This window comes from Dermacentor albipictus, chromosome 7 (assembly GCF_038994185.2).
Source record: "Dermacentor albipictus isolate Rhodes 1998 colony chromosome 7, USDA_Dalb.pri_finalv2, whole genome shotgun sequence".
Classification (NCBI taxonomy): domain Eukaryota; kingdom Metazoa; phylum Arthropoda; class Arachnida; order Ixodida; family Ixodidae; genus Dermacentor; species Dermacentor albipictus.
The window spans coordinates 97,523,567-97,540,566 of NC_091827.1; the positions used below are offsets into that span (position 1 = coordinate 97,523,567).

Below are 17,000 nucleotides of genomic sequence, written 5' to 3' on the forward strand. Positions count from 1 at the left end.
GTCTTTTTTCAAAAGCTCGGTTAGTGGTCGTGCTATGGCCGCGAAATTTTTGACGAAACGGCGGAAGTAGGAACAAAGGCCGATGAAGCTGCGCACATCCTTGACACACTTCGGAACAGGAAAGTGCGTAACAGCATGAATCTTGCCTGGGTCCGGTTGCACTCCGTTCGCGTCAACGAGATGCCCAAGGACGGTAATCTGGCGACGGCCGAATTGGCACGTCGATGCGTTCAGTTGCAGACCGGCGCGACGAAAAACGTCCAGGACTGCCGAGAGGCGCTCGAGGTGCGTAGCGAACGTTGGGGAGAGTACTATGACGTCGTCCAAGTAGCACAGGCATGTGGACCATTTGAAACCGTGAAGAAGGGAGTCAATCATGCGTTCAAAAGTCGCAGGAGCGTTACATAGACCAAACGGCATCACTTTGAATTGATAAAGACCGTCCGGAGTTACAAAAGCAGTCTTTTCGCGGTCGAGATCGTCCACAGCAATCTGCCAGTAGCCGAAGCGGAGGTCAATAGAAGAGAAGTAGCGAGCACCATGGAGGCAGTCAAGGGCGTCATCGATCCGAGGTAGGGGATACACGTCCTTTTTGGTAACCCTGTTAAGGTGCCGATAATCCACGCAAAAGCGCCATGAGCCATCCTTCTTTTTTACCAGTACAACCGGTGACGCCCATGGACTACATGACGGTTCTATGATGTTATTGGCAAGCATTTTGCGAACTTCAGCGTGAATAACTTGACGCTCAACCGGTGACACTCGATACGGGCGGCGATGAATAGGAGGGGCATCGCCGGTATTAATGCGATGTTTAACAGTTGTAGTTTGGGCCAAAGGACGATCGTTAAAGTCAAAAATATCGTTGTAGGAAAACAGAACGCGGTAGAGCTCACGAGCGTGCTCGGACGGCATGTCGGGCGCAATCATTTTCTGTAAGTCGGCGATGGTGCAAGTTGTCGACTGAGATGGTAGAGGAGGATCGGCTGAATTGCTGTCTACCTCAATAGATGCTATTGAGTGATCTTCGAATGAGCAAAGCTGGGCCAGAGACATCCCGCGTGGCAGCACTTGTGTCGTCAAGCCAAAATTGACCACTGGCAGGCAGACGCAATTAGCCGTAATAGATAAAACGGTATGAGGTACCGTGATCCCGTGTGAAAGGAGGACGTCTTGTATAGGAGCCGCGATATAGTGACCGTCGGGCACTGGTGGGGATGACACTAGGTCAACGTAAGTCAGTGCCGTAGGTGGCAAGCGAACAAAGTCGACGGAACTGAGGCGACTGGGGTGTGGTTCAGCGAGATCCAGAACAGGCAGGTCAAGGCGGAGAGTACTGGCGGAACAATCAATGAGAGCGGAATGTGCGGAGAGGAAGTCTAAGCCGAGGATGATGTCGTGGGGACAGTGGGCGATGACTGTGAATAGCACGACTGTTGAGCGATCGGCGAAGGAGACGCGGGCGGCACACATACCAATTACGGGGGCTGTTCCGCCATCGGCGACACGGACAACAAGCGTCGTGGCGGGCGTGATTATTTTTTTCAGGCGGGTACGAAAGTCCGCGCTCATTACCGACAAATGCGCCCCAGTGTCTATAAGAGCAGATACAGGAACACCATCGACTTGCACGTCAAGAAGGTTCAGATGAGTGGGCAACGTCAGTGGAGGATTTGGCGGCGTAGGGAGCAATGCAGCGTCACCTCGAGGCGCTGCATCATTCAGTTTTCCGGCTGGGAGCGGCGTCCGAAGGGAGTCGGCGAAAAGGAGCGACGGGGCTGGGGAGAGCGAGATTGTCGTCCTTGGGGCGAAGGTGAACGAGAATAGGGGCGGTTCGGCGCAGGAGAGTCAGTGGCGGCATTATCGGAGCGTGCGGCATAAGGACGAGAAGGGCCACCCGAGGGGCGAGAATAGGCAGTATAAGCAGACCGGGTCGGGGAAGTCCAGCGACTTCGACAGTGCCGAGAAATGTGGCCGATGCGACGGCAGTGAAAACAAATGGGCTTGTCGTCAGCAGTGCGCCATTCAGCTGGGTTGCGGAAACGTGGTGGGTAAGACGATGCGGGACGGGGCGGAATCGAAGAAGCCGGATGGGTATCAGGGTGATGGGCCGAGCAGATGGTGTGAAGGCCCATGTTTTCGAACTCCTGGCGGACAACTGCCTGGATCAGGGAAACCGTGACTGCCGGTGCGTTGGTGGGGCTGGAGTCGAAGGCAGCCGGATAGGCAGCCTCAATCTCGCGCCGAACGATCTTGGTAATATCGCCGGTGTTGTTGGGACGAGGAGCGTCGGCACAGGAAGAAGTCGCTGGGGTGTTGGGCAAACGGGCAAACTGCTGATCGATACGTCTGCTTTTAGCGAGTTCCAGGCGGCGGCACTCTTTGATAACAGCATCCACCGTCGCGACGTTGTTGAATACGAGCAAGTTGAAGGCGTCATCGGCAATGCCTTTGAGGATGTGGGATACCTTGTCTGACTCAGACATGTGTGCATCAACTTTGCGGCACAGAGCCAGGACGTCCTGAATGTACGTGACATAGGGCTCTGTTGACGTCTGCACACGGCCGGAAAGCGCCTTCTGCGCGGCAAGTTTGTGACCGTAGGGGTTGCCGAACAAGTCTCGGAGCTTTTGCTTGAACGAATCCCAACTGGTGAGCTCCTCTTCGTGCGTCCGAAACCAAACTCTAGGTGTGCCACCGAGGTAAAAGACTACGTTGGCGAGCATGATAGTAGGGTCCCACCGGTTATTGCGGCTGACGTGTTCGTACAGGCTGATCCAATCGTCGACGTCGTCCCCATCTTTGCCCGAGAATACGCCAGGATCACGAGGGGCAGGGAGAGAGATGTAGGTCGTCGAAGTGGCAGGAGGGCTCGGAGGCGGCTGAGTCGAATTGTCATCGCCGGGAGCCATGAAGCTAGGCTCGACGTACCGTCCACTGCGAAGCTCCGTGACGAGGTACAGGGAACGTCCACCTCCACCAGATATGTTACGTAAGAAGACGCAAATGAAAAGCTATATACAAGTATATTTACAACGTAATACGCCGCACTTGGCCAAGAGGCAACAGCCCGCGCTAGCCTCCAATCGTTGTCGTCGTCTTCTTACTGCTCGCCTCTTCGTCATCGGTAATACTATTCCGTAGCAATATTAAAGTTTTTCATGTAAAGCTAATAAACATGTGCATAAAACGCACACAGTACGCTATCTGCCAATATTTTTCTTGTCGAGAAGGGGGAGAACAATGGGCAGACTCGGAAAAAAGGTATGAGTTGAAAGGGTGCGCCTGCCATTGTTTGCAATGTGAACAACACTTACGATGGCTGTTAAGCATTCCCGTCGAAGAGCACAACATTCTTTTTTCAGAATTTTTTTTTTACTTTCACTGCATGCTTAATAACCGGCGATTCCAAATAATTGAAAGGATGAAAAATAGAGGCCAGAAACACGCTTGAAATGCCCATTCTGACAATCTGGAAGCGCACAATTCTCCAATTCAGTCAGGTTCCTACAGCTGAAGGAGGGCCTTCGCGGTAAGGTGAACTGCCCCATTGATAATTTCTGTACGACGCAGCTCCTGAGACCACTTGCTATCGCCCAGATTTTACTCAGACACAGAACGCATGACGTTGACTAGGACATATTTCTTGCTTCCACCTGAATCTGGACAATCAAAAATAGATATTACAAAACATTGACTCATAATTTGTTAAAACGTGTCGTCGTCAGTGTATCTGAGATGTCATTAAAGAGATAAATCCATAGGCCAGACAGTTTATGGCTGTGGCGTACTATATGAATCACACTTGTCTGGAGTGGTCAAGGAGCTGACCGTGGATAGTGCCAGCGTCGGTAGCAGCTGCCGAGCTGTAGCTTCATGGTTACATGGGCAATATTCACAAATACCTCTTAAACTTGTTCTGTTCAAAAAATAATTTTCAAGCCAATTCTCGTGCTGGTCTTTTCATTACAGACATGCACAAAAATGTAAAAGAGCACTTATGAACAAATAGTTTTGTGAATGCGGGCCGAGGTTTGTTCGTCTTATAGCGCATGGACTGAACATAAGGTTCACTACGTGTTGCCTAATTGGGGTGTTCCTGTGTGTTATCTTTCGCCAATCGTGGCGTAGAAATCGGAGCATGAAGTATTTTAGAAAAGCGCAGTTAATATGTACGGCGCACAATCGAGTTTGTTTTTGCAGATCTTTTGGGCGAACATCTGAGTGGTGTCGTGTTGTGGAAGACCCAATAGAAATATATAGACTAGCACCGGGTAGTCTATACAAGCGGCTTCATATGGGGCTGACCAAAAATATATATGGGCTACGCCTTACGGGACTGCATAAAGCATGCGGAAAGCGTTGTTGCCTGCTGATATTATTATCGCACTTTATAGATCTCAGCCATGCGAAGATGCCCAACACAGACATGGATCACAGAGGCGTTCAAGCACTCCCGAATCTTCAAGTTGGATCGCAGATGGTTTTCCCTAAAAGTGGTAGGTTCCTATCTGCGCTACGAATTACCGACTTGCACACTCCTCCAATGGGGATGTGCGCTGAGCGCAGCTCCTTTGCTAATATTTGCACACACGCTCGAATTTACTGATGATTGAAGCAAACTACATAACAACCGTACGTAATTATCCTACTCACAGGCAATCCTTGTGTTGTCAGTTTATCCAAAGACAACTGGATTATGTGGCTATTCTACGTGAGCATTTTGTTTTTAAGTTAATGTTATTATAGAAACATTGGCAACCCACGTACTCTCTCTGTGTTATTATAAAATCTTATTCTGTCCTAACGTCCGAGTAGATAGAAGAAAATGTGCTTAATATATGAAATCTTGCTCACAAAGGACTCGAAATTGAAGGAAGTCTAAATCTTCAGATAGGGCACAGGTGGCTCTATATCTGGGCACCACTGAAAGGCAAAAGTCAGCCTCCGTGTGCTTTGGTGTGAAATGGAGACATAAGCAACAAGCTGCTTGTTGGCAGATTTGCATGGTAGTGGAGCACTCCCACACGCAGTCTCAGAATGTTGCGCACGCTTACACGTATGTGGGAGGCAAAGACATAAAAAGATCAGCGAGAACGAGCTGAAGGTAATAAGAACTTGTAAGATCATAGTGGCTTACGACTATGCCTTCAGAAAAGAAAGAAAGGGGGGAATGCAGGCTGCGCAGCATGTGTTTGGCCGTGACTCGCATGGTCGCAAGCTTCTTTTGCACTACGACATGATAATAGCTTTCCTTAACCCGCACTGCAGTGAACGCGTACGTTGCCTGTTTTGCTGCTTGTCGTGGTTATGAATGGTGCTTAATAATAATATATGGGGTTTTACGTGCCAAAACCACTTTCTGATTATGAGGCACGCCGTAGTAGGGGACTCCGGAAATTTTGACCACCTGGGGTTCTTTAACGTGCACCTAAATCTAAGTACACGGGTGTTTTCGCATTTGGCCCCCATCGAAATGCGGCCGCCGAGGCCGGGATTCGATCCCGCGACCTCGTGCTCAGCAGCCTAACACCATAGCCACTGAGCAACCACGGCGGGTGAATGGCGCTTAGGACTCCGTACTACTGAGGCATAACTATACATGGTTGAGTCGCCATCGAGTAACTATACGTAAAAGAAATTATCTATGGCACTGACGATAATGAAACGAAGCCTGCTTATTCCACATAAGCTTCTCAAACCCTTCGACATTTTCGTGCGCGCCCAAAGTGGCGATCTTTACAGACATGATAACGATCACAGCTATATGCGTTCTCGCGGAGCGCGCGTCACCAAGTACTGCATAAGCATGCCCCTGCGTATTATGCCGTGATGAATGAAAGTTATGTTTGTCTCGCTGATGTTTGCCATGTCATTGTGGTTTTCTGTATTACCGGGTAAGCACAGCGATATGTTTAACTGAAGGTGTAGCTTAATAACCTAAATATTCCCTGGACATAGCAACAATTGGAACTCGTTTCGCCTTGAGCAGTAATTCGGTACTCCACGTATTTAACCCGTTCATACATTGGACGATCTGGGTTCATCCACGGATTTCGGGTAGAACTGGTCAAAGAGGAACGCAGGTCGTCAGCGGTACTTTGCACTTTCTAGCAACGCCATGAATGAGCCCAACTTTGTGTCAATGCTTAGTGGGGCTTTAGTAGTCGGTTAGCACATATACCATGGGACGGCGCATGGAAAAGCGAGTTTATGTTAAAGAGGAAGTAGAAGAGGTTGAAAACTTGATTTTTCAAATTTATTCTGGACATTCCTGGTCTGAATTGAGGATAACAGCGCGGCATCGAGGAGGTCAAGCAACATGAGCACGCATGACAGCGGATAACCACCCCGGTAGCTATTCTTCGTTTGTGCGAGTTAGTACTTTGAGACACTTGACACCTGTTTTGTGTCTCATAACACCAATTAAGCTATAAAAGTGCAGAGCTCGCCAATTGCACCATCTTTTATCCGTGACTACTGGCCCTTTCACAGACCACGTGGCACTGCACCGATTTCGGTATCGACCCAGGTCGGCGAGACAGACAGACGCAGCCGGCGTTGCCTTTTTAACAACACCAATACACACATCGTAAAATAAAAACCATAAATTCAAGTTCAAGGATTCAACAACCCCAAATTTCCCAGTGGCTTACGAGAAACGTGGTACCAGAAGACTCCAGATTCATTTTCAAGCCAGTTTTTTTCTTTACATTGCACCCAAACGACGCTTCCCGATCGTTCTGGCACTGTATTGACATCGGTATGCGGCCGCCGCGCCAAGCACCGAAGCCGCGAAGTCGTGTTCAGAAGAGCAAGGCAACAGCAACACCGCTATCGCGGCCGGGTGCACGGCAAAAGCGATGCACATGAAGTTCACCCGTAGCCGCCCTTTTCTACGTCGCTCCTGCGCTGGACTTCGAAACGCACCGTGCGACCGCCGCATGGCAGAACGACTTTTGAAAGGGATAATAAAATACAACAGAAATACGTATAGCCATTGTACTAAACCAAGGAATATAAGCTTGGCTTTGGCAATTATCGTGCTTGGTTTCTGTACGAACGTTTTAGTCTCTTATGTGCGTGCCTAATAAACCCGAAATTAAGTCTTCCTAAATCAGGACCATCAGCTCTTCGCGATTCTGGAACGGTTCGGGACAATTCAGTCGACGGCCTTCAGATGGCACGTGCGTGTTTAGGTTTGAATGTAGCTACTATTACTTGCCAATTTACGACCGCGTGCCAGTTCATAATATGTGCCTTTATGGTAGTACAGAATCTTTAGTAAAGTGGTGAAATTCCTCATGCACGCCACATTTATTGCTTCCGAAAACGTTCGCTTAAAGGACAGTACATCTCATGCAGGAAAATGAAATACGCACTTCTATATTTATTTACAGTAGTAAAAAAGACTATTGAATTCCACTTAAATTCTATTAGAAGCTACCAGCTTCCTTGCTTCAAATTTATTGAATCAGCTTACCATAGGAAATTTTCCCAAAACATTTTCTGTCGATCAAATGCAAAAAAAAACAGTAGTCAATAGCACCGCATTTTCGTGATTTGCCACACGCATTGGTAAATGCACCTAGTGGGCAGGAGATGATACAGCAATATCATTTTGACGAAATGGCCTTTCTGTTTGCTCAAATAAGAGTAATTAGGCTTTCAGGATAAACAATTGGAAGGTAATAAAAACTCAAAGCGTAGGAAGCGCGTTCTTCGGTATCTTTAGGATTTCGTGTATGTCACATACGTTTCTGAGACCATGCGGCTTCCGAGCATCCGGTTCGAAGGATGCTCGGCGTAGCTGTGAGGAGAGGTTGCTCTTCTCACGTCAACGTAATGCTACCTAGGCTGCATGCACTCCAACACAATCAGCTACCGACAATGATTCGGCTTATCGAATAATACACTGGCGAATAACTTTCTAGGCTATGAAGAGAAAGCTACACGCACGTCGCTGCTGCGCATGTGTTACCGCGCCAAGCAGCTCGGCAGCGTGTGAGTCTTTTTTCTTGATCGGAACACACGCTGAATCGGCGCAGTTTCCACGCGCGACGGTTTCGCGTTTGCCCAGACAGCGAAGGGAAAAGCCCCAAAATAAGTAAACCTTTGCACTCATTGGTGCTTTCTGTCTTATTTAACCATTGCTAATAAACTATTTATGTTTTCTGTTCCACAACCTAAACTAACGTGGACTAAAACGCAGGACTCTTTTCAGAAGCACTCTCATTTTTGCACGCTTTGCCTCTATAGCTGTGTATTCATAGCCAAAGAAAGATGGCCGCGAGGATAGGTATCAATCGCATGCAGGCTACAGCAAAGAAGCACAGTTAATGATAGCTAGTAGAATGAATGCCGAGTTTTGTCCGTCTTCTACCGTGTGCACTAAGCATAAGGTATACCACCTGTAGCCTGATTGCGATGTCCCTCTGTGCTATCTTTCGCAAATCATGGCGCATAAATCGGTGCATTGAGTATTGGAGGCAAGCGCGATTTATGTGTACGGTACACAATCGAATTTATTTTTGCAAATGTTTTGGGCCGAACACCTAAGGCACGTTGGATTCTGGAAGAGTCAAAGGAAGTGAGGAGGATAGCACCGGGTAGACTATAAAACTGACTTAGTATGGTGCTAAAAAAGAAAATGAATGACTTACTACTGAAGTAATTTTTTAGAGCATTCCGAAAGCGTTGTTAGCCACTGACATTATTATCGAATTTTATAGATTTCAGCCTCACGAAAGTGCTCAACACAGACGGGGATCGCAGAGGCGTCCAGGCACTCCCCAATGTTCAACCTCCAGCGCAGATTGTCGTTTCTCCAAAAGGGAATTTGGCTGAACGCAGCTCCTTTTCAAGTAAAAACAAACACTGCGCAGTGTTTGTCGTCTTTCGCAGTCCTTCTCCTGGGCGCTGTACGTTGTTCATACCATGAATTACCAACAAGCCCAACCAACCACCTTAGCTCACCTTTCCGAGTATTTGCACACACGTTCGATTTTACTGATATGTGAAGCAAACTACTTAATAAGGCTACGTAATCATTGTACACACAGTGAATCATTGTGTTGTCCGTCTTCCAATAGACAACTGAGTTATGTGAATATTCTAACTGAACGTTTAGTTTTTAAATTCATCTTAGTGTAAAAGCATTGGCAATTATTGCGCTTGCTTTCGGTGCTGGCATGAAATCTCATTTTGTTCCATTGTGCGAACAGACAATGTAAGATGTACCTGCGAGTAATATACCAAATGTCTCTATGAAACAACTTGAAATCTAAGGAAGTATAACTCTTGAGATACGGCGCAGGAGGCTGTATATGAAGGCATGAGTGCACGGCTAAAGACAGGCTCCTTGTGCTTTGGTACGAAATGGACATCGAAACTCGAAGCTGCGCTATGGCAGCATTTTCATGGTAGCAGAGTATGCGCACACACAACCTTTGAATGTAGCACATGCTTATACGTAGATGTGAGGTAAGACAAGTAAAAAGCTTAGGCTAAGTGAGCTGATGGTAAGAATAACTTCTTATCTCATAGTGGCTGGTGACTACACAGTTAGAAATGTGTTGCGAAATGGGTGTGTATTTGGCCGCGAGTCCCGTAGTCGCAGACTCCCCTAGTACAAGAACACGTTGATATGTTTACTAAACCCGAATTCCAGTGAACGCGTAAGTTACCTGCTTTGTTGCGTGCTTGGGTCATGGACGGCGCTTAGGGCGCTATTTTAGTGAGGCATAATTATAGATAGTGATATATATGTTGGAGATAGGTGAGTCACTGTCGGTAAAAAATTATCGATGGCACTGAAGATAGCAGAAAACAATGCCAGCGTATCCCACCTAAGCTACTCATGAAGTTTACGACGTTCTCATGCATGCCCAGAGCGACGCTTTCTACAGGCGGTGATAACGATCACAGCTATACGCGTTTTCGCAGTGCACGCGTCATCAAGTACTGCAGAAGCATACCCCTCCGTACTATGCAGGAGCGATTGAAAGCAAAGTTTCCTTTGCATGTCTCCCTAAGGTTCGTCATCACTTTGTGGTTCTCTGTATAACCACATAAGCTCGGCGATACTTTTAACTCAAAGTGTCGGATAATAAAATAAATATTCCGTGCCCATAGCTAGAATGTCAAGCAGTTTCCCCTCGAGCAGTCATTTGGTATTCCACGTATTAACCCCTTTCATACCTTGGACGATCTGGGTTCATCCACAGAATTCGCGTAGAAATGGTGAAAGGGAAGCGAAGCTCATCAGCGGTACTTTTCATTTTCTAGCAATGCGATGAACGAGCTCAGCTTTGTCGCAGTGCTTAGTTGGGCTTTTTGCAGTTGGTTAGCACATATGCCATACGACAGCGCATGGAAAAGCGGGTTTATTCTTTCTGAGAAGGTAAAACATGTTGACAATTTGAGTTTTCAAAAATATTCTGTACATTTCTGGTCAGAGTTCAGGATAACAGCGTGGCACGGAGGAGGTCGAGCAACATCAGCATGCATGGCATCGCATAACAACGTCGTTACCTACCCTTCCTATATGCAAGTTAGGACATTGAGACAATTGACGCGTATGTCGTGTCTGATAACACCAATTCAGTTATAAAACGGCAGAGTGCCGCCAATTGCACTGTATTTCATTGCTCACCACTCGCGCTTTCAGACACCACGTGGCACTACAGCGTTGCACCGCAGGTCGGCGAAGCAAACAGATGCGCCCAATGTTGCTTTTTTAATAACACAACCATAAACATGGTAAAATCAAAATGAATATGAAATTGCGACACCAAGTATCAAAAAAAAAATCACATACAAGCTTTTCTGGTATTTGTGTAAGTATGCTCCAGCAGTGTTCCATTTGCTAATCTCCACGCAGCCAGGCGTCATTAACAATATTATGAAACGTGATCAGACCAGTCTTTAACCCATTTCAACCCTGATTCTTCGCTGTCTTATCATGTACCATAGCGAACATAAGGCAGTTTATTGCGGCACTCGCACCGTCGACCATTTGTGTTAACTATGGTGAAGACAATTAGACACAGTCAATTAGGATATAGTTTTGTAAGGTACTCAACCTCTCGAAATTAGGTGGGAGTCAAACCTACGCCTTCTTGTGGAAAATAAGCTGAATTGAGGTTAATTTCACGAAGGTGTTGAAAAATCACTACTTCATTTGCTGAGGGGGACATGAAATGCCTTACTGATGATTCGGACGCTTGTGAGCTTGTTCTTTGTTAAAACATGTGCTGTTCTGTGTGTTTTATGGACGATTTCAATTATAGTATGCAGTCTTCGCTTCACTTTGCTTAGTGCTCATATTTTGTTTGCTTACGAGTGTAGTCATTGCTCAACGGAGTATGAGCCATTCATTGTCTTTCATGACGGAGAGAGAGAGAGCAACCTTTTTGGTCCATTAAGGGATTAGCGTTCGGTCTTCACCTTCATCGCTGCAGACGCTTGACCTTCTGAGCAGGGTTGGGCCCCCAGTCCAGGGCTCCACTGTGCCGCGCTGCTGCGCTTGCGCGCTGCACCATTGCCCTTTGCACGGCGAGCTCGCAGCTTGTGAGCCGGCTCTCCCACTGCTCCGTACTCGAGGTTTTGTGTTGGTGGAATGTGTAGTTACGTTTACACTCCCAGGTTATATGGTAATGCGTGGGGGTTGCCCCGCACCACGGGCAAGTGTTCCTAAATTGTGTAGGATACATCTTGCTTAGTATGTAAATTGAAGAAGGTTCCCGTTTGCAGCCTCCGCCAACTAGCTGCTTCTTGCTGTGTTAAGGCTTTGTGTGGCGGGGAGTATCTAATTCTCTTGCCTCTGTGGTAGTTCAGTAACTCTGAATAGCCGATCTCCATGGTGAAGTGCTGTCCCAGGGCGTGTGGCCGCTCGACTCGGTACGTGATCTCGCGAGCCATGCTGTCTGCCCTTTCATTTTGGTCTATCCCTGTGTGTGCCGGAATTCAGATTAATTTGTGGGTTGCGGTGTGTCTGAGGTATTCTGCCTTGCGGATGATAGCTAAGGCAGCCATGCAGATTCTAGCCTTTGTGTAATTCCTGCTTGTCTCTTTTGAATCTGTTAAAATGACCGTTGATTTGTCTTTTCAATAGCCCTCAGCCGTTGCAGCGCCACAGCGACTTACTCCGCTTCCACTATCCTGGCGCTACGAGTAGTTGCGCAGGTGATTAGCTTGCCTGCGTTGTCAACCACTACCGAAGCTGCCTTAATGTAATATGTCTATTCCCTGGATACAGTGTTGCATCCGTGAAAGCCGTGTGTTTTGTAGCTTGGCTAAATGCCTTTGCACATGATCTGCCCGCGCCTGCCTTCTGGCCGCGTTGAGATTTCGATCCATGCTTTTCGGAATGGGATTGACCTGCAGGGTCTTACGGATCTCGTCGGATATGGGCAGGTTGCAAGTGCATAGGCGGCGCCCTGTCTTTCCGACCCCTAGCGCCATCTGACGAATAGTTGCGCGAATGTGGTAGGATAACTCACGGCGTCAGCAGCCCGCGCTGCGTGTTTGGCGTCCTGCCAAACGGTAGCGATGGCGCTAAACAGCGTGCCGATATTAATTTTAACCGGGTTTCGGGAATTACAAGATCTTCATAGCTTTTTTCGTGAAAAGAATTTAGAGAAAGGAAGTCGTCTATTTGAAGTGGGGCACGTCTACGACGTGAGGGAAGTGTTGAACTCGCACTAATCGGAAGTGACTGCTAGGTTTATTCCGCAAACGGAAAATAATGCACCAGCGATATGCGTGAAGCTCAGCGTAAGTTACTTCGTTATCTACGGTGTGCACGCATGAAATTATAGGCGACATTGATTCTTGAAGATCGGCGACAGCAGACAAATCCTAGCGGGGAGCTGCGATTGCCGTGCTGGCATCGCAGGGAAGTGCAAGGACGCCGCGGTAGTTTCCCTGTACATACAGGACGGCAAATACGAATCCAAAACATCTCATCCAGGAACCTGGAGCGTACGAACGACTCGTAAGACCTACCAGAGGTATTCTAACGTTGCTCTCCCCAAACACAGAAAAAAGGGGATGAACTTACCAGTTGTGTTAGACTACGCTGGGAAAATATTTTCGCCCAAGTTACTGGAAGTGCGATACTCTTATGTTGCGATTTTTTCAGTGCGTGCAAAGGATGTTCCAATAAACCACGTTGTCAAAAATTTTGGTTATCTCAACTGCCCCTTCGTTGATAATATGCTGGGCGCAGAAGGGCGTATGCCAGCTCAGCCGGCTGCAACCCCTCCTCAAATCTCTCAGCAAGCCCTAGCGCTGTTTGAATGGGAGAGGATTGGGAAAGAGTTCCACAGCTTTACTGCAGTACAGTGTGGGAACAAACTACTTTGTTTGCTGCATATCCTGGTACGCACTGCAGGCAGTGGCGTAGCAACGGAGGGGGGAGGGGGGGCGTGGGCCCCGGGTCCAAGGGGCCTGTGTGGGGGTGTCATATACGTCTGGAGACACACGGAAATTGTTGATAACCTCACCTTTCTCGAATAAACCCGGAGGAGGGGGGGAGGGGACAGAAGACCTATGGGCCCCGGGTGCCAGACGACCTAGCTACGCCACTGACTGCAGGTGTCCCGTTGCTGCCATCATTGCTGTAAAAGCAAAGAATTCAGCGTTATAACGCACTTGACATAACGCCGGAACATAAAACAGCTTATGCCGTCTGACGAGCGCTATTCAGTGTTGACGACGTTCTGCTTCATACGGTTGGCTTGGAAACCTGTAAAACTTTGTTCCTCGTGAGTTGGTGTACGTGCTGTTACAGCCCACTACTCAACAGCTCGGGTTGCACTTCGGCATTGCTCAGAAAAGGCGACAGCTACGCCCGAAACAGTCCACATACAGGCTTTCCGAACGCAAGCGGGCCGGTCGTATCCTGCCGGTTCCGCGCTCGCCGCCGCGAGGGGCGCCCTAGTAGGCGCGGGAACTACGTTCGCAACCTGCCTATATCGGCGGATCGATCGTGCTGCCTCCTTGGGTCGCGACCTAACCTTGTCAGGAGCGCTCTTCCCTTAGCCGTGTCTCTTGGTCGGTGAAACTGTGTTCCAAGCTGTGCTTCTGCCAGTTCGGCGAAGGTGTTGCTAATCCCTAGCTGTAACAGCTTGTCGTTCGGTGTGTTTCTTGGTAGGCGATGTGCCGTCATGTAGGCCTTGCGCAGGATTGTCTCTGCTTGTTCCGTTTCGCTCTTGATCATGGGGTGGTATGGCAGCGAGTAGATTACCCTGCTCACTATGAGGCTTCTGACGAGTTTTAGCGTGTCATCTTCTTTCATACCATGCCTTTGGTGGGAGACTCTGGTTATAATTCTCCCTACCTATTCAGCCGACTTGCTGAGCAGGCTAAGATTGTGGCTGCATTTCCTGCTTGCTTGTAGCCACATTCCCAGGACTCTTATCATGTTCTTCTCCGGGATGTATTGCCCCTTCAGTTTCACCTCTAGTGGTGCATCAGTGGGGTGTCTTCCTACCCTCAGTAGCTAAGACTTCTCTGTAGAGCAGGCTAGTCCTCTTTCCTTCACGTATCTTTGTACGGAGTTTCCTACTTGTTGTAGCTTCTCCTGTTTCTCTCCCAGGGATCCATGGTTCATCCAGACCCTGATGTCGTCTGCGTAAATCGCATGCTGGATGCCCTGGATTCTGCTGAGTCTCTGCTAGGCCGATCATCGCCACATTAAAGAGTATTGGCGAGATGACTATGCATTGGGGTGTGCCTTTGCTTGAGGTGGTGAAGGTATCACTCCTCAACTCCCCTAGTCCCCTAGGCCGTTCTGTCGGTCAGGAAGTCTTTGAGATAGTCATGAATTCTCCCGCAGTTGGTGTTATTTAGCCCCTCCATTATAGCGGCGTGGCTGACGTTGTCAAATGCACCTTTTATAGCAAGTGCCATGGCTACGTTTTCCCCATTCTTGGGCATTGCCTCGAGGACCTCTTCTTTAACTCGCAGAAGCACGTCCTGCGTCGAGAGTGACGGAGAAAGTTTTCGTTGGGTAGGCATAGAAACGCTTACGCATTTAAAAGATGACGCTGTCTTCATCAACTGAAATAATTGTAGCTGTTTATGGCTTCCGTTAGGCGCTTACAATATGCTCTATTAGAATTTTGCTGGTATTGTTATCGATTGTTTCGAATTGCTTAAATCAAGAAGCGGTATCCTTCTTTCAGGGTTGTTGCCAGTGATTCCTTAGTTTTCGTGAACTGGTTACACTTCAATAAAATTATGGGCAAAAACGTCGTACAGATTCCTGCGCATTATTTGGGAGTTCTCATCAAAGTGGTCAAAATTTTTCTGTCTAATAATCATGTTGAGAAAAAGCTTCACGCTTCGTTTATATTCATAAGCGATAGGAAGACACCACACAATGCATCCGAAGAGTAGAAAATAGAAAAGAAAGAAACTACCATTATCCGGCGCATAAATGAGCGGAGTAATGTCTACAATAATTTTCTTCGTTATTCTTCAATGTGCACTTCCGGATTGCAAGGTTGATCGGAGTGTCTTTGATGATATGTCTCGTTTCCAAACTCAATGTTGTGCGACTTTGCATAAGGTTGGATGCACCTGAGCATAATCAGCTGCCGACAATAATTCGGAGTACCAATGGCTAGGTATCAATCATACGATTCCTATAGCGAAAAAACAGTAAATTACTAATAACAGAGGTAATGATGGGTATTAGAATTAATGCGTACCTAAAATCGTTGCGGATAACGAGTGTGAAATTTAAAAAAAAAAACTCATACAGGATGAACGTCCCTAACGAAACAGTCACATTGTTCAGAGATCTTCGATTACTGGACATGTATACCCGTTCCGGTGTTTATGATTATTGCTACATATTGAGGGAGATTTCATATTCAGTTTCTGCAGCAGACTAGGGCTTTACTCTAATATTTGTACCATATTTTCAGTTAATCGCTTACTTGAAACTTCGTACAGTGTTACTTTACCCAGTCATCCTTCTAGCGCTTTTTGTTAGGTTTCGCCTTGAAGCACAAATGCGGCTAGCTGTCATACAGGGACTTCTTATCTCAGAGTTAAGGCTCAGCAAAACTTGGTGCTTTTGGGGGATTTTTCTTTGACGCAATGTTTGTTCTAAATGCGCAGCTCGAAAGAAACACTAAACGTCTCTTGAAAACGACTGGTATTCATGCAGGGGGTTTCGTCGACTCCATTTATTAGGCCTTCCTGCACATACATTTTGTTTTCGTTCTCTTCGAGACGGCACTAGCTGCAATCTAGTACATGACACTAGTATTACTTATGCAGTACTCGTCTTTTTTGTTACGGGCACAATGCTAATTGATTATATTTGATTACAATGAAACTCGTGGAGCATGACTACGCCTAGGTTTCTAGTCGTTTGCTTCTTAGCATAATCTAACAATTTGTCCTCCCACAGAGAAGTGAACCATGATGTGGAGTTTAAGAATAATTTTATGCAGTGAATAATTTGCCGCACATATTTTTGATTTATTGTCTGAAAGACACTGCAGCTTATAATTCAAGTATTTGTTCTTTCTTCGATGGCCCTGCTATATAGAAAGTTAACAGCTGAACAGATGCATTTATATTTTTTATCTGTTTGTTAAAAAGCACTAGAAGCTCAAATTACATTTTTGTAAGAGAAGGCAGTATTTATTCTGCATTAGCGATATTTCAACACTGTATTAAATCATTTGGTTATTCGGTCACGATATAATATTTCGTGTAGACCCGACAAACATGTGTATAAAACGTACCTAAAAAGCTGTATCCCAATAGCTTTCTTGTTACGCCGGGTACGCCGGCCATTGCATGCCATGCGAACATCATTTACATTGGCTTTTAGGCATTGCTGCCCAATAGGGGAACGTTCTCTTATAGAACACCCTTTTTTCCTTTCTCTGCGTGCTTTATAACCCGAGATATCTAGATAATTTGGACTTTCAAAATACTGGCCAAAAGCTTCAAATGCCTATTCTGACATATCT

General features: G+C 47.0%; 1 protein-coding gene across 5 annotated transcripts in view; it reads left to right on the forward strand.

Annotated features, from left to right (window-relative positions):
* Window positions 1–17,000, forward strand: part of LOC135897103 (uncharacterized) — a 133,498-nt gene that overhangs the window by 42,928 nt on the left and 73,570 nt on the right. For 3 of the 5 annotated variants that reach the window (XM_065425676.2, XM_070521384.1, XM_070521383.1), the window contains one exon: window positions 4,398–4,499. The exons of the other annotated variants lie outside the window; for them this stretch is intronic. In XM_065425676.2, coding sequence (XP_065281748.2) covers window positions 4,398–4,499 — 102 coding nt within the window. The remainder of the gene's footprint in view (window positions 1–4,397; window positions 4,500–17,000) is intronic. 5 annotated transcript variants of the gene reach the window in all.